This window comes from Hakea prostrata, chromosome 1 (genome assembly GCF_041222555.1).
Source record: "Hakea prostrata isolate BN-2017 chromosome 1, UWA_Hpros_2, whole genome shotgun sequence".
Lineage (NCBI taxonomy): Eukaryota > Viridiplantae > Streptophyta > Magnoliopsida > Proteales > Proteaceae > Hakea > Hakea prostrata.
Window position 1 is genome coordinate 10,359,304 of NC_142600.1, and position 18,363 is coordinate 10,377,666.

The 18,363-nt window shown below is 39.1% G+C and overlaps 1 protein-coding gene across 3 annotated transcripts; it reads right to left on the bottom strand.

Moving 5' to 3' along the window:
* Positions 1-408: 408 nt before the first annotated feature.
* Positions 409-16,644, bottom strand: LOC149027380 (histone-lysine N-methyltransferase ASHH1-like). Of its 3 annotated transcripts, none has more exons than XM_089162269.1 (11): positions 16,457-16,644; positions 16,084-16,211; positions 14,956-15,020; positions 12,094-12,250; positions 10,681-10,767; positions 10,188-10,272; positions 10,025-10,118; positions 7,680-7,878; positions 2,749-2,783; positions 1,855-2,287; positions 409-967 (listed from the first exon to the last, which is right to left on the bottom strand). In XM_089162269.1, exons 2-11 carry the CDS (start codon positions 16,084-16,086, stop codon positions 695-697), a joined length of 1,431 nt encoding a protein of 476 aa, XP_089018395.1. In that variant the 5' UTR covers positions 16,087-16,211; positions 16,457-16,644; the 3' UTR covers positions 409-694. The 3 variants fall into 3 exon arrangements, with proteins under 3 accessions (XP_089018395.1, XP_089018402.1, XP_089018411.1); XM_089162276.1 differs by having other exon boundaries at positions 16,402-16,644; XM_089162285.1 differs by lacking the exon at positions 16,457-16,644 and adding an exon at positions 16,326-16,393.
* Between the last annotated feature and the right edge of the window lie 1,719 nt (positions 16,645-18,363).

Below are 18,363 nucleotides of genomic sequence, written 5' to 3' on the forward strand. Positions count from 1 at the left end.
AAGGATATTAACATTAAACTCTCTCAATCGAGAGATATTATATAGTTTGGCTCAATAAATTTAGACTTGCACCCTTTTTGGTAAAGAGTTTTGACTCTATATTTAAATTATATGGAAGAAGTAACCCCGGAGATGGAACTACAAGGTGTGAACTGTTTAGAAATTGGACGAGTAAAGACCAAAAGTTTTATTTTGAAGCCAAACGTTTGTCTTGGAATTTTTATTTATTTTTTTTCTTTTTCGGATATGAAGTTCATCTGGGCCATTTAACTGGAATCTTTGTTAAAAGAAAAATGACATGTACACCCATTTAAGTTCATTCTGAGCCCAACTCAAATCCAAAACGACATCTATACCCATTTAATTGAAGTTTTGAGCCCATTCTGAGCCCGAATTTCAACCCGACTTTTGGCTTGTGTTTGGGGAAACCCCAAATGGCCACCGTTGACTTCCAATAACACCTCCAAGGCTGCAACAACCCGCCATTTAAAAACCATTTTTCACTCAAAGTTGATCAAATAGCTGACGAAACCTTATCCGTCTCCCAAATTCCAGAAAATCTGTCTGGGAAAACGAATTCTTTAAACCTATAAAATTTTATGGGGCAATCCCGTAACAACTTTAATTTCCCATCTAGCTAAAATTATTAATATTTGACAAGTATTTGAATATTTGATGCACCTTTAAACTAAAATCACTTAATTGTTAATTGCTTTAATTCTTCATCATTATCTACCTCTGGAATTTGAGCTGTCTCCTTACTCCTCCGAGGGGTACAAGCAACATGCTTGATGATGGAAGAAAAGATGTCGAAATCTGCTTTCATTTTGTTGCAGTAAGATCCGATCCATTTCTCAGCAACACTGGTTGCCACACTATCTTGACTGTCCCTCTCATGTTCTTCAATGGCAGGCCTGATCTCATTGTATAAAGAATCAAGTTCTGCATTGGCTTTATTCTTCATTTCCTGCAAATCAGTACAGGTAAAACTTTTCACCATATGCACCTGATAATAAGAATATGACAAACCAACTATCTTTTTTCACAGTTCACCAATAATTCGCCAACCTAAAGACCTTGCAAAATATCTTCCTTAGGATTAATACATCAGCATGACAGGGAAGTGTGTTTTGTGGGAGCAGTGCAATGCAGGTTGGCCCTGAAACATTCAGATTCAAGACGATTTAATAAACCCCCAGCAAGCATGGGAATTGTGTGTTGGAGAAAGAATCGAACACACAAGATGAAACGGGTTGTTCAGCACCTAATCTACCAGGGATTTTCAGAACTTGACTTGGTAGCTAGATTTCCATTGCATGTCCATTCTATATATTTCTATATCATTTCAAACCACCAGAACTGGAGAAGACTGCCATTTTACTCCATGGTGGAAGAAAAGGAGGCAAGATGACCAATCAAAAATAGAAGATACGCAAGAAACGTAAAGCCTTTTAAGGATGCAAACCAGCGCTCTCTCTCCTCCCCACTATAAAAAAGAAGAGAGCCTTTGATACAAGTAGAGACACTTGTCTCTCTCTCCACTAGAAAAAAGAAGGGAGCCACGGATACAGGCAGAAAAATGAATCATATGACGCCACCTAAGGCAACTGAAAAAGATGAGATGAAAAGTCAGGAGATGAGGGGTAATATGGGAAACAAAGGGACTAAAAATAAACTATAAATTCAAGCAGGTTGAATTCACCAGTATATATGAATTTGCTCCCGACCAGGATAAAAGGAGACAAAACAGAAACAAATGATGTATTAATGAAGCATAAGGATTTTGCAGGTTTTGGGAAAGTCCTAGATGGTTGTTCAGTTTCAAGTAAGTAAATAAAGTTTTTAAATTCATACCTCATAATATAAAATCTCTTCTTGCGCTTCCTTTGGTCCCAAGAGTTGGGCAACAAGTTTCGCATCTACAATCTTTTTATCAAGTTTTCTTGATTTTCCATTTGGGTGGTGCTGGGACTTGCTTTTGGAGACCGTGCTAACATTTTTGTGCATGTAAGTCTGGGGAGTATCCTGCAAATACAATTTTTTCTCCTTGCCTACTTCTGTGTTTGTGTAATTCATCACATTTTCCATTGAATATGAAACAAGTGGTTCAACATTAAGCACGGTTGATCCCAGATGAGTTTCAGATGCCAAACCATTTATCTGTGCAGCACCATATTCTTGTTTTCTCTTATTACTGGGCTCATACTGTGAGTACTCAGTCTTGAAAAGCTTGAACGTGGGCTCATCCTCCCCAGAATCATAAAGAGGAATATTTTCAACTGAGTATCTGCAACCAGCAAGTCAAGCATATCCAACAATCAAATAAACGACAAACAAATTTAAAATGTTGACATACAATAGAAAAGCTCAACATTGGAGCATATTTTCACTTTGACAGACAAAAAACTAGGAAAACCTACTTTCTGTCGTCCTCTATTTGATTGTTTATTAACGGGCAATCTCCTAGAGCAGATATAACCCCATAATAAAAGACGAGGTTGACCATTTAACAGCTCACACTTTCAGACACTGCATGGGGTGCCTCATCAAATGCAACCAGATTGATCTTAAGTAACGCATATTAAAATGATGTAGAGATGTACTCATTAAAAAAGCAACCAAAATTAAAATACAGGCTCAAGCAAGGTTCAAAAGGCTACAAAATTAAAATGAACACCACAATACGCCGACTAAATGGACGGTCAAACTTGCAAGACATCAGTACTTTGAGAAATGTATTCACATTACCTGTTATCGTCATCTTCCCATAGATATGTATTCTCCTGTGAGCATGTTGCACCACAACAAAAAGTGTATAAATATTCAGTAATAATTTAGATTTCTCAAAGCATCAAAATTAAAGGAAGAAATGTCCATATGAACCAGAATGGATAATATTCAGTATGTCAGTACATCGATATTGTACTACCTAGTTGTCACTGCTTTGAGTTGGGAAACATGCCTCTCCACAAAGCGGGTGTACGGCTATGTAAATATCTGCCCCCCCAAACCCCTCGGTGGAGACTGGTGAGAGCCGCATGTACTAGATGCAACCTTTGTCTACCATACAGGCAGATTTCAGAAAGTTAGGACCAACCAGCCTTGCTTGAAGATCCCACCCCCTTGCCTAGAAACAAGATTTTATGAAGCAGACTTTGGGTGAGGTCTAACCTTTATGAATGGCAATTTGAAGCAAATCTGATAATCGTCAATGACTTCCATAAAGCCGTAAAGAGGGAAAGGCAGAACAGGACACAAATAGTAGGGGGAAGAGAAAACAAAAAACAACCATAAAAAGAAAAGCAGAGTGGACTAGACAGAGGAAAAAGTGAAGTTGAAAAATAATAAGTACCCAGAGAAGGATGCAAAGACGGTGAATTTCCTAGGACTAGTGTTAAATATTTCGTGGTTGAGGGATCAGTTTCACAAGCACACTTAAAGAAAGAAATGTGTAAAGAGGAATGAGGCATTCAGCCCATCACAATTTCTCCTTCCTTCAAATACTTTTTCTCTCTTACTTCTCTTTCTCCTTACACATTCTTCATCTTCTACCTCATATCTCTTTCCTTATTGTCAATTTCCCTAATTCCCAACCTTGGTAAGACCCTTAAGGGCCAACCTCCCAAGGCCGCAGGACCCATAAAAGGACGAATTTGAAATGGGGGAAAATAGACTAGGGTGTCAAAGGTCGATCTCAGGGATTTCTCCTTCAAGGTTTAGGGATGGTAATCAGCTAAAGAATGGTACAAGGTTGTTTCAAGGTTCAAACTAATTGAATGGTTAAAAATGGATTTCTTAGCTAGTAAAGGTTTTGGAGCAGATTTGGGCTGAGGGTTTCTCTATAAATAAAAGAAAAGATCGGACCACCAAGAATCTCTCTACTTCTCCACCTCTCTCTCTCTCTCAGCCAGAAACCGGACTCAACAGTAATGAAGAGTCTTTAACGGCAATGGATCTAGAGGTCAGAGGGATGCTGGCAGTCCTCTGTCTCTTTCTCCGCCCTCTCTGCTTCTCTTCTCTCTCCCTCTCTGACGGTGGAAGGTCACCTTTGTGACTCTGTTCTCTTCCTCCCCCTTGGCTGGGCTTTTCCTCCTCTCTCCCTCTTCGTTTGTTTGTCTGTTTCTTCTCCTCTCCTCCCTCCACTCAAATGGCTAAAAAAAAAACCTCTGCTTTGTTCTCCTCCTGTCCCCCTCTCTGTCTGTGAAGGGTGAATGTCTCAGAGTCGCTTGGCAGTCCATCACCCTGCTTCTCTCCTATTGTTTGTCCTTCACCTCTTTGTCCTCCTCTCTCCCTCTTTGCTCTCTCTCAGCTTCTCTTCCCTCTAGTTCTGCTCAAGTCCTCTCTCTCCCCACGTTCATCTACTTCTCCTCCTATCCGTCCACTTTTCTCCCTCCCTCTGTTCATCTGCTCTCTCCCTCTCTCTTTGTTTTCTCCTCCTCTCCTTTCTGTTGTCTGCTTCTCCTTCATGGGGGTTTGCCCCGGGGGTGGGTGGGGGCGGGGGGGGGGGGGGGGGCGCCTGGGGGGGGGCGCGCGGCGGCCCGCTCCCCCCCCTCCCTCTCGTGGGCCGGCCCGCCCGCCCCCCCCCGGCGCCCCGCCCCCCCCCCCCCCCCCCCCCGCGCCGCCGCCCCCCGCCCCCCGGCCCGCCCCCCCCCCCCGCCGGCGGGGGGGGGGGCGGGGGGGGGGGGGCGGGGGGGGGGCGCCCCCCGGGGGGGGGCCCCCGGCCCCCCCCCCCCCCCCCCCCCCAATCATTGGGAGTTTCTCCTCTCCTCTTAGACACCTCCTTTTGTCTCCTTATCATTCACTTTACCTTCTTACTCTCTTTCTCTTCCTATCTTCTTCCTCGTCTCTTTCTCTTTCCTCTGCCTTTGCTTCTTTTCCTCCCTGATATAAACCAGGTCTAGGGTTAGGGGTATTTAGTAATTTCCAACCCAGAAATTCCAGCAAAAGGAGGAAGGGTATTAGGGTTTTTAAGCTGAAACTAAATTCCAGATCTGAATCCTATTGTAATTAGAACTCCAGATTGGAAATTTGAATTCAAAGGCCAAATTAGGGTTTTGGCTAGGGTGATGAAGACTCAAATCTGCTGGTTCTGAAATTGCAGAATTGTTCTTTGTACCCTTCTATCTTCAGCGTATCACCCCAGGGTGCACAGAGCTACACAAAACCAGAATTCTGCAACTTTAAAATTCCTGCAACTTCTCAAGGTTGAAGCTGAAGTGCAGAATTTCTAAAGTCAGGGAAGTAGGAAAATTGCAGAAAATAACAGTAAGGGATGCTACTAAGGTTTATTGTAACTCTAAGGGAGATGGACAGATTTGGGGGGGGGGGGTGGGGGGGTTGGGAATGAAGTTTTCCTGGGGGAATGGGTCTCTGTATCACAGGGAAGAGGGTGCGGATGGGGGAGGCTGTGGTTACTAGGGAAGGGACAAAAGGTATATGCGATGGGGTGGGGAGGGTTTACTACCTAACAAGAGGGGGGGGATAGGGATGCTATGGTGGTGAGGGGAAGGGATTCTAGGGTTGCACAAGAAAAGGAGGGGGCCGAGGGGATTCGGACAAGGAAGAAGGCAGGGGTTAGGGTTGGGGGTCTTCTACTTACTCGAAACCGCTGGGATGTTTTCTTGGAGGTTGAAGAGCTCGCTAGAGTTGCAGAACTTGAATGCTAAAGCTTGAAGGATGCAAATATTAAATAACCGCAGGGTCCCCCCTCAAAGGAACCCTGCCACATCTTAGCAATAAACACTCAAATTTTATGCAATCCAGACTGAAAATTACATTGCAAGAAGAGCTATTTTTAGCCTAAAATAAAAGACTTTGACTGGGAACCCCTAATAGATAAGGACCCCAACTCTAGACTACCACACTCAAAAAGGAATAAACTACAAGTTCACAACCCTTGGATTGGAATCTTATAAAGACACTTGACTTGGGACTCAGGCTAACACTTCCAAATAAAGACAAACTCTAAAGGTAAGAACCAGTTGGATACGGAATCTTATCTTATCCACAACTAACTAACTTCTAAAGGACTTGGACTCTTCATTATTCAAAATTGACCAACCCAAATAGAAAAATAAAAGTAGATTCATGACCTTTGGATCGAGGGGATCTATCCAAACCCAAATTGAGCCCTAAAAGGGGCTGAAAATGGCCAAAATACCCTTCGGGGGTATTCGGCCAGCATGGACGATTTGGATCTGGATTTTGGGACCCAATTTTATTATTCTTTTTTTTTTTTTTTTTTTTTTTTGGGTGGGGGGAGGGGGTTTCAACCGTGTTCACATCACTCCCCCTCGTTGTTCCTCATCAAATCAGGACCTTCCTACTGCATTTTCCCTCCTACTCTGTCTACTGTACTCATATCGTCTATAGCAAGAATGACACCTCCTTCCATCTTTCTGTCTCCAAGGAGAAAGAACTTTACACAAATAAGGAAACCTGCGCGCTACCATCCATTGCATATGGCTTCTGCCCTGCTGCCTTTGCCTCTGGATTCAGTTGCCCTGTATCTGACTTGTGTTTTTATCCTTTCTGATGCTACAACCCTCTGTCATGCTACATTGGTCCTTGCTGCGATGCTTGTCACATTTGTTGCAATGAAGGCCCCCTTTCACCTAACAGGATAATGTGTCAGTCTACCTTGGCCTACTGGTCCTGGTTTTTTTCCCCCATTTTGGCCCAACGGTGTGCTAGTGTTGTGCTTTTAGCTTCCCTGTGAGGTTGTGTGCCATTTGTAGAGCTCTGTTTTCTTTTCATTGGTTTACATTTGTATTCTTTCCCCTTCCCCTTTCTCTCCTTTGGTTAATGAATTTATTTATTCATCCAAAAAAGAGGTTCTTTGAACAAATTTAAGGTTCCAAGGGAGTCTACGGGGCAGCCAAGGAAAGGTCTTCCTGTTGTCAGATTGCTATGCAACTTGGTTCCTCTTCTTGCAGATATAGAAGCTTTAGAAAATATTATCTCCTTTTCTATTTGTTTAAATGGCTCAATTCCCAAGGAACAGGCACATTTTAGTTACTTGGGGTCTTGATAGCTCTTTTTTAGTTTCTTCTAGGTGCTTTTTAGCTTGGTTTTCTCCTCCAACTTCTTTTCCTTTGGGGTGTTTATACTACATTTATATTCATCCAAAAAGGAAAAATGGCTTCATTCATAATGATTAGCAAAGGGGGTCTCTCTACCGTAAAAGAAGATGCACACATGCACAAAGATGTCAGTTTCATCCCTTTTGGTGATACAAGATGCATTTTGAACTCATCAATTTTGTTCCCACAATAAAGTAAAATGATTGAAATGCAAATCAGCATACTTGCATGATCAGAGCTAACTAATTTTGAAAAGCTAACAGCACAAGCAAGTTCTCTAGCTTCAATAAACAAAGTATAACTCTACAACAAAATTAGGAATAGGTATAAAACCAAAAACAAAAATAGTGGGCGGAAATTGTCACATCTACATGCCATCAAGCTACAATTGTATACATGCATAATAAATTTATTTAGTAATATTTTTGTGCCACGAATGAAGAGAAAGGGGGTTGAGAGAGAGATCCAATGTAGCATCAGCTTCCTTATCTTAAAGAGGGATAATTCACTCAACTGGAGCATGTCATATTTGCAGATTAGAAAGCCTCACAGACAACTTGAGAATTCTTCTAACAATCTGACACTTTCAAAACTTACTTGAAAACCACGGGATTTTGCCCCAAGAAACCCTTCACAGCAGGCTGCACCACAGAGACACCGAACCTTTAAACCACCATACCATTGAAAATTATAATTATAGGCCAGCTCAGTTCCAACAGGAATATCTTGCTTGGAAAATATTCCAACCCTTAGTTCCCCCAACACTGTCCACTTCCGCGTCTCACAATTAGGTTGGCTGCATCATGCAGAAAAAGAATGTATTAGATGTAAATTGATCAAAGATGGAACTAACAAACGAAATGCTCTCCTTTTGAGAGTGATGCTAAGCAGATTCCAGGATCATGTTTCAAAATGAACCCCATATTTTAATGCCAAAATAAAAGATCACGCAGCAAAACACATTGCATATACCAATGCCAGGACTGGCATGTGAGGTATAGTCTCACCAGAGATAAGGCCCAATAGGCAAGCTATCTTAACAGCACCAGCTCAAATGAGGTGAAAACTAGGAATTCTTGGGATATTCAGTTAGGACGCAAGGGGCGGAAAATGGGCGATCTCAAATGGGGTTTTGAATAACTTGGATAGGATTTTGTGTTGGGCTTGATGGGGTGGGATGGGCTTCAACTATGGGATGAATGAGAGATAGAAAGACTAGGGGAAATTTAATGAGTCTCGCAATGGAGAAGAACCTGGCCTGCAACACACTTGAAGTAGTTCTTGTTTTTCAATGGATGATGTGATTGATGATAATGGCTGACGGAATCCACAATCACAGCAGGAGATTTGGACCTTAGACACCAAATTCCTCAATCAACCTTGGACTTTAAACATCAAGGATCCCAGGCTTCTTAGACTTGAACACCAACAAATCAGATCTATATCAGCAAGTTCTCTCTTTATTCTTACATCATGGGGTAAATAGTGGCCGGAGGCCAGTCCTAAAAAAAACAGGACTCCCAAAATCTAACTTAGAAAATGGAATGAATCCTCCCTAACTGTGGAGATTTATGAACAGCCTAGAAAACTGCTCAAAAATAATAAAAATACTCCGCTTCCCTTCAAGAAAAATTGGACCAGAAGTTATATAAGAACCAATTGAACCCAATCAGACAGTGATCCAATAAATTGACTTTACAGAACAGGGGGAAAAAACTACTATTACTAGCATTATACTCCTAGGCAGCAATCTCAAGGGCCCTTCTTTAGCTCCTCTTGCAGATGTAGGTCTTCAGACCTGTATCATGGTGGAGGTAAGGATGTCAATTGTTGCAGCTCTGGTTATCCAGTTGAGTGCAAATTTTGCAAGGTAGAAATCAAGACCAGAGTAGATAAGAATCAGCCAAAATGATAATCATTTTACATGCATGGTGGATTTTTTTTACTGATTTTCATTTTCATTATTTGATTAGCAAGTGGTGACCATTTTGTAATCTAAAATAGATCATCAGCAAAGGAGACAGCGAAGATGATGTCTCACAGAGGATTAAAGTAGAAAGGACAAAGTGAAGAGCTGCATCTGAAGTGTTAAGTGATTGAAGGATTTTTTTTTTTTTTTAATGCTAAAAGGAAAACTTTACAGGACAGTCATCAGACCTACTATGGCATATGGTGCAAGTGAGCAATTAAGAAGAGTCAAGTAACTAAGATAAGCACAGTGGCTATAAAGATGTTAGAGTTAAATGAGTGACAAACTAGGAAGGATCAAATAAGTAATGATCATATTAGAGCTGGTTTAAAGGTAGCCCTGATTCACAGAAGCTCCGAGAAAGTCGTTAAAGTGAGACGTCATGTTCAATGGAGGCCTTGGGATGCCCCATTTCGAAGGAGTCACTTGATTCAGATTGAAGGTACTAAAAGAACTAGTAGTAGGCCAAAAATGACCATTGGAGAAAGAGTGAGGAAATATATGCATAGGTTGGGCCCTGTATGAAATGAAACAAAACTCATTGGAAAGCAAGAATCCACGCAGTCATCCACGTAGTCAACCCCAGATAACTTGTATAAGCTGATTGGGTTGTTCTTGTTGAGGATTCTAAGATTGTAATGTAGTTTTCAAGCCTCCCATGCAAAGATTTTCAGCATGAGAAGGCTACATCGGTAAACTTATACCCACCCTTAAATTCATAAAATGGGGTGCCTTCTTAAGGTCCTCACACATAATTCCTGAAACAGGAGCAACCCTGGTCATAGTTTTCAAAACGCTAAAGCCCCCGTAGATGCAATTTTATCTTTTCTTTATTGGTAATGGTTGTACAGGTTGCACTTTATATCTATCCAGCAGAAGATCTAAATTCAAATGCTACATAAAACAAGGCTTCAACTGCCATGGAACTTCAAAATATACACTAGTTATCATGTTTTTGTAAGAGGCAGCATACCATGAATGATTTATGAACCTTGCAAGGCTTCCCTTTTGGGTAGCATCAATCGACTCATGGGCATTCAGAGAGATGATAAATGCATTTTTCACCCCTGCAACAAGCAAATAAGTAACCATAACTCATGGGATATGCATATCTACCTAATAAATCTGATAACTACCTTGGGTTTCATAAGTTTGGAATCTCCGCCTTGCTTCTTTACATGAAATAACTTCTCCACAGTATTCAATAATAAACTTCCCAGCCTGGATCAGTAAGAGAAATACTAATACATGAATAAAATTTCCACTTCTAGATTTCCAAACAACGCAACAGACAAAAATGATTTAGTTGATGCATAGAGTCCCCAATAACGACAACAGCTTTATCAGAACTGATGGAGATGAAGCAGCATGTCTTCTATTTAAAAAAGCAGTCCAAAAGATGTTTTACAAAAATGTCTCAAAACAAATAGTAAAATTAGCTGCATGCTAAAATGTCATTGGTTCTTTTTTTTTATCATTATTAAAAACAGACAATGAGCAAATCGCGCTAACTAGATGCTATCACAGAACATCAAAAAAACTCATAGAAGGTTAATGGGTTCACACAGAATCAAGCAAATTGAATATTCGCATTTCATGTAGTAACTTTGGTATATTGAGAATACTGACCTTAATATTTTCATCAGCTAGAAGGCCCCATCCACGACCCTCTGTTTTGAACAACTTCAATTTGGCATATTCGCATTTTTGGAATCTCTGTTAAAAAAATCCAATGCTTAATGAATCAAGTAGAAATTATATATAAGATCTACAAAATCCAATATAAGAATACTGATGACCATGCCAAGCATCAAACTTATGCAGCTGTAAAAGAACTTGATGCCATTCAGATGGTCCATATGGTTTGGGTTTATTAATGTAATGACTTCAATTGATAAGCCCATCATGAGGGAATAATGCTAGTACACTGCAGTCTGTACACGGAATTACTGGTAAAATTCACTGCTTGAGTTAGATTAGTAACCCGCACTAGACAGGTTTCTATCTTAATTTTATTTATCGAGTCATTATGAGTCCTTTCATAAGTCAAATTAGGTCCTATACAACATGCCCCCCTCAATTAAGGATGATCTGAGATTCTGAATAGGGGTGTTCTGAATGAATAGACGACATCAAAGATCACTAACGGCCTTTGCTCTATATCAAACAGGGTGGATAATTACAATTTTACTATGGTCTGACACATTCTGTTACCAAAGACCAAAACAGTATCAACCCTGCCATTTTAGTGAAGTAGAAGAAACAATGAAGAAACAACCAAACCAAATGAGCTCTTCCCTTAATGTAATTCATATGGCAAATGAATAGATGATAGATAAAATATTCTCCCCAAGAATCAATGTGAAGAAAGGTCTAGGAGGGACCATGCAATGTAAGAAAATCTGTGGTCCATAGAACACAAAAAGTGAAAGCACATGGCTTTATATGGGATAGTTGAATGAATGGCAGTTCAGCCAAAATTTCTTCTAATAATTTTCCCTGTTCTATATTATCAAGGATTTTATGTAGGTAGATATTGGTCTTATTAGGTTTTTTTTATGTAGGTATAATAGGTTTCCTCATGTAGCTTCATAGTTACAGCTCTGAGTAGAGTTGACATAAGACAACCTACAGGCTCAGCTGGGTTGCCGTACAGGAACGATATTAAAAGGCAAATATGAACCAATTTCATTCATTTAAAATGCAAACCTCACGAGAAAAGCGCCAAGCCAGAAAAAAAAATTCTTTTGGTGTGGAGGAAGAAGAGATCTAATTTCTCATTACTCTAATTAACACCAAAAAAGAGAAGTGGGCATCGTACTAACTAAAACTACATCAGTCTGCATCATCTGGGATACACCAAGTGGAGAACGATACACTACAAATCCACTTCAAACCTCAAAAAGTGCATTTGCAATTTGTTCAAGCAATTTCATCTACTGGCAATCTAAGGTAGATTCCAAACAGGAAAGGTCATTCTTCCGTAAATCTTCAGTTGTATTACAGTAACTTAAAGAAGAGGGAGAAAAATCTAATGTTGACCTGATTCTTGCAATGAATACTGCAAGGACAAAAGCCAGGTGTACATTCTGTGCTGGTTATGACATTCAGGCACCTCTCTCCACATGCACTATCAGGATCATTAGCATCATATTTGCAATTGCAGATAGCAATATCCTCTTCTTTCTGCTTCTTGTGCCTAATGAACAGTAAGATGATGACACTTAGAGAAAATACGATGACAAGAAATTAAAATAATTACATTTGTGTGCACGTATGCATGCAATATCCTCTTCTTTCTGCTTGTTGTGCCTAATGACCAGTAAGATGATGACACTTAGAGAAAATTGGATGATGAGAAATTAAAAAAATTAAATTTGTGTGTACTTGTGTAATTCAGTGTTCTTATCATCATTATAAGTTTCTTTGATCATAACAAATATACGAAGAGAAAACAAAGTCAGAGGCTTGGGACTTGGAAGGAGCCTCATAGTGATGCTCAAACCCAGCACACAACCTGAGCATGCAGCAAGAGAGAGAGAACAAAGGAAGCAACAAACCCAACACCCGCATGCATGTGAAATATAACCCAAGCAATCATCCCACTATACATAGCTTGCACACTTCTGATACAGACCTTCTTCCCATCACAGCCCATACTCTCCAGTCGATTTCTTCCTTGTTTCTCTTTTAAATTAAAGGCAGCATCAGGGGAAATCGATGGATTAAGTTGCTGCCCTTTGATTCCCCATTCATTACTTGATTAAAGCAGTACATTAGAATCTGCCCCATTACATGTTCTCCTAAAAGTAATCAGTATAGTCAGCACATCTCATTGGATTTATGTTGTGCATATCAAAGGTCTAGGTTGGGTTTCACTGTAATCTAATTACCAAGGAAATTAGCAAATAATAAGTCTAGTCTTCCCAGAAGCTCCTTTTTTTTTATTTCTTCATCAGACTTCAGACCCAATTTCCAAATCCTCAGAACAAAATGAGGCCAAACCCCCCCCCCCCCCCCCAAAAAAAAAAAGGACCAGCAACAGCAGAAATGGTATATACAGAGGGAAAAAAGAGGAGGAAAAGCAAAAATGAGGCATAACAGGACCATGGGGAAATTTTAAAAAAACATAACCTGCAACTGAAAAAACAATTCCCTAGCCAACTTATACATGCCACTACCAAAACGGAACACCCACATCAGCCTCCAAATCAAACAAAAACAGCTTACCCGAGACTGAAAGGAGAAGAAGTCCAGCAGAGGAAGAAAAGCAAAGAACCTGGCTGATAATTAGATGTTATTCTCACTACAGAGTACAGAGCAGCATTTTCTCCACCAACAAAGTTTCCTAATATTTTATTTTACAAATCCATTAAGCTAATATACTTAAACTCCAAGATTATCTCAATTCTTTGCACTTATGGAAAAGTTGGCCTAAATATCTTCACCACCTTCAAAACCAAACCAACTGAAGTAACCGCAGGTTTGAATGGAAGAGGGAGTTCTTAATGAAACCAACCAAAAGCAGCCTGCAGAGATGAAAGATATTCTCTTTGCGGATCAGCTCTCCAACCCAAGAAACAATGGCTTGTGTATAACACAGGTACTAATCATGTCAAAGCTCATGATGAGTCGAATTCCTAACTAATATAAATAATAAGAGTAAAGCCTTCCAGCTCGGCCCTTGGTCAACTCTTCACTTGCTGAACTCTTGGTCACAAGTTCAAGTCCTGGAAACATGACTAAGGCTGCCTATGTTTGATCCTACCCACACCCTACTAAGTGCAGAAGCCTTGGCACCGGGAATGGGATATTTTAGGAGAAGAGCCTCCCTGGACCTCCTCCTTTTTTTTTCTTTATGTCTTTCTTCCCCTCTTCTCTTACTTGGGACCCCATCCAAAATCCAACTTCAAAACAAATTGAGGCATCAAAGGCCAGATGACATCATCAGTAATATGGCTAAGCAACCACATCTCCCATCCCCCTCTTTTATAAATCAGCAACAGAAGAAAGGTTATTTATTAAGAGGAATAAAGAGAGGATGGGTAAAAAAGAAGTATTACAGAACAGAAACCCAGGGGGAATTTCATAAAAAGAAAATGGCCAGAAATTATATTTTATACCCTCTAACCAATAAAATGATACCCTAAACCATCTTATATATGCCACTGCCACAACACAAAAGCAGCTTACCCAATATGTTCTTCTCACTACCAAGCAGCATTTCTCCACCAAATCATTTACGACTATTTTATTTTATGAACACACTGAACTAGAATATTTCAAATCCGAGAAGATCTGATTCTTCGCACTACTGGAATAAGTTGGCCTAAATCTCCTCAAAAACCAAACTCCCTGATGCAACCCTAAGTAAAGGAACCCTAGCCAGAATTATCCCGGGCTCAAACAAGCAATGGAGTGATTATTGATGTACAGAAGTGTTGCCTTGGATTGCTTGGACACCTTATGACAACGTGCTGCATATTGTATCAGCCCTCTTTAACACTTATGTCTTTGCATTGATTTACAATTACGTTTTGTTGAAAAATGTTATATAAAATTATTGTTTATCGGATAACATTTGTCACATACTAGGTCGTCAAGCAAAATTTGTGGAAGCAAAGGAATGAAAGTAGAAACAGGAAATGCCTGATACCTCAGATGAAGAAGACTTTACGCAAAGCACGTGGCATGGATAAAGTAAATAGGCCTCAACTATAAATAAATTGAGGAATAAGATGCAAAAACAGGTACATTATTTAAAGCATAGCTAGCTGCGTAGGTTCTTGCCATTTCTTTCAAAAATAAAAAAGGGAGGAAGAGTGCGAGCAAGCGTGTGTAAACTACACAAACAGCTTCCGAAACAATGAACCCAGCATTTCCAACAAAAAATGTAAGACTTACTTCCGATATGAAAATTCATTTTGCTTGATATGTATATAATGTGGTGGTCCCTCAATTTGTTGATCCTACAGACAAAATTTACCTGTTAGTGGCTAATCAACTAAACAGACCATATAATCCAAAATAATGTTTTAAACAAATAATTTCCTCAGAAAATGAACAAGAAAATACACAATAGATGCAACAAACTCTATTTAACAGATAAAGATATCATTCACACATAAAACTGAACCGTAATATGGTTTATTATCATAGAATTTCTAATAAAGAATCAAACCAAAAACCTTTTTTTTTTTGGGGTCAGTAATCATACCAAAAACCTGTCACAACAAAAAATCAGCAAAATCTTTGTTCCTCCACCAGTTGTTACTTGTAACCATGCCTGTAACTACTCCCACACAATGTTTTAGGACTTGGTTCTGCCCCTGATTTACTAGGCCACAAAACCAAGTTATAGCGAGATCTCACCAAGATAATATATTTTAGGTCATCTTGTCTAGGTAGTGAATTCAGTGGCCAAATGGCCAAGGTAAGTCCTTACAACTTGACATTCACAATATTCTAAGCCTACTAAACACAATAGAAATATTAGTTTTTACAAATATAAACTCAAAATGGTACTTTGACTTCAAATGAACTCTAGATTGGTAGTCTACGCTGTACAAAAAGTACCACCCTATGCTCTTCATTTGCCCTTTTCCTTTCCGCCTTCTATCATTATCCTCCCCTCAAATATTCAAAAATTAACTGCTCCACTTTGTATGGAATTTTGTTGCATTTCTGAAACATCCTTGAAACCACCAGCCAAGAACTGCTCCAATCTTGTGGCCCCTCTGGAATTTAGAATTTTGCAACAGCATTTGCATCTTAATTGTCTTGTCAAAGAGTTGTTCTCCGTGCTACCGTTCTATATCTCCACCTCCACCTTCAATCGGGACACATCAGGACCTAATCCCTTGCTTACTTTTATCCTCCTTAAAGTTTAATATGTTCAGACACCTAAAATTTTCACATATACTGTAAGAGATAAAATACGACGACACAGAAGAAAACCACAATTCATAAATTAAAAAGACGCAGTCAAAAAGTCTGAACTCAAACGTTTCACTAAGCAGATAATTTCCTCACCATCAAGAATTACAAAATTCTAAAAAACTTCAGCAAGAAACGGAAACTTCTTGTGCTCTCTTACTGCAGAAACTGTAACATGCAGCAATACCAGCCCGTCTACGCGTGATGCCTTGCTTTGCTAAAATCTGCCGAAAACAGAAAATTCGATTAACAACTTCCACACTAGCACATTACTTTCGAATATTCTTGTTCGAGTAAATGTAGAAGACAGTGGTTTGGATCAACTGCAAATAACATACAATGAGACGATTGGAAACTGAAGATCAGATGTTGAATATTACAAATAGATCGACTGAGATAAGAGGATAAGCTTACTCAATTAAATTAGGGTTTCACGGAAATTTGATCGAAAAATACTCCACATGCATACCTGTGTAGATTGTCCTGCTAATACATCATGTCGGGAAAAAGCCGTTGTGCTGGGGGAAGACCAAGAAGGGGAAAGGGAAAACCCGGGATGGAGGATGTGAATCGATTTCGTTTAAAAATTAAAAGTGAAAACACGATTTTGGAAAACGAAACAGATTACTAGTACGTTGTCAGATCCGAACCGACTCTCTGTGGTTTTATTTCGCTTTCAAAATCCGTAACTTGGTTCGGTTCAATTACATGTGATCGCATCTTTCATGTTATTTCACGGGCTTTACATTTTTTTTTTCCTCTCTTTCTTTTTTTTTTTCCCTTTTGTTATGATCAACTCAGTTTACAATTCTTCAACCAAGGAGTCAAACAAATGGAAAATAAGACAGTCATACCAGCCATCATAAGGTGGGAGCCTCCGCAATCCAATTTCATTAAATTAAACGTAGATGGCTCTTTTCTTGCTGAACCAAACTTGGCAGTATAGGTGGCATAGCTAGAGATGACCAAGGCAAAATGGTTTTCTGCTTCGGTCAAGGAACGGAGGTTCAAGAAATCCTCATAATCGAAGCACTGTGCTAAGCTCTAATTTGGGTCCAATTTTAATTTGATGAACATTCAAGTTGAGACTGACAACCTTGCATTAGTCCATATTTTAAATCAAGACTCAAACACAACCATGGAAACTCTTTCCCATCATGATTGACATCAAGAATATCCTGCCATCTTTCACTGCTATTACATTCTAGCACGTTTATCGGGAAGCAAATATGATTGTTGGTGATTTAGCAAAAGAAAGCGCCCTCACACAATAAGTTTTTCTTAATATTTCAACTCTATCACCTAATATCCGTTGGTTACTTTTGTTTGATCATTTAGCAGTAGATTGTAATAGAGGCATGGTCCAAGTGGTAACTGGTAAGCAACTTGTGGATGCAAAAAATCCCTGGCAGGAGACTCTCCCACCACATTAGGTGTGCGACCCGGATCGAACACCAGATTAGTCAAGACAAATAGCTTTTCCTTCTAGTAAATAGAAGTAACTTTCTACCAACAAAACCTCAGTTATAAATAATAATAAAAACTAAAAAATAAAAATAAAAACATTGGATAATACATAATGCATTAGGTGTATTTATTTTCCAAAAACATGTGAAAAAAAAAATTTATAGGCAAACACTTATTATTCCCCAAAGGTAACATGCCATCACTTTAAGAAATATGGTGAACCAAAATCGTTGGTCATTTTCTATTGTGTGTCTTAAGAAATATATTATGGTGGCTTCAATATTAATGTGCTCGAACTGTTGGATTTTGACCGACTATTCCTTGTCTTTCTTCTTATTATTCTTCTTCTTCTTCTTCTTCTTTGGAGATGTGAGAATTGGAGATTGAGATAGAGGATGCAATAATTTTGCTAGTAAGATATCCCATCAAATTTGATTCAATAAGACTAAAGCGAATAAAGGTTTATAAGTTGTGAAATCCGTGAATTGTAGAAGATCACTCTTTTTCTAATTTGGTTCAAATTCTATATGACTTTTCACTCAAAAACTAAAACGCATGAGCATAAGTTTTCTCCATTCTCTAAGTAACTGTTTAAGCTTGTATAGGTGTAACTATATTGTGGATAATTAATTCCCTGTGCCTGGTTTTTTCAACTTCTCTAGGTTCATGACTTGCAGGTTGTATCATTGTATTTGCATTATTTAATATTAGTTACTTTTCAATAAAGTTTTTTGTCCATTAACATTTCTTGATTTTTTAGAGAAATTATTCTTATTCCTTGGCTATTTATTATTATTTTGTATTATTTATAATAATGTTCATGGTTTCTTTGAAAAATGAAAAAAGAATAAATTGATAATTAAATTTATTAAAATAATTTAAAGGATCTAAATGGATCATTGTAGACAT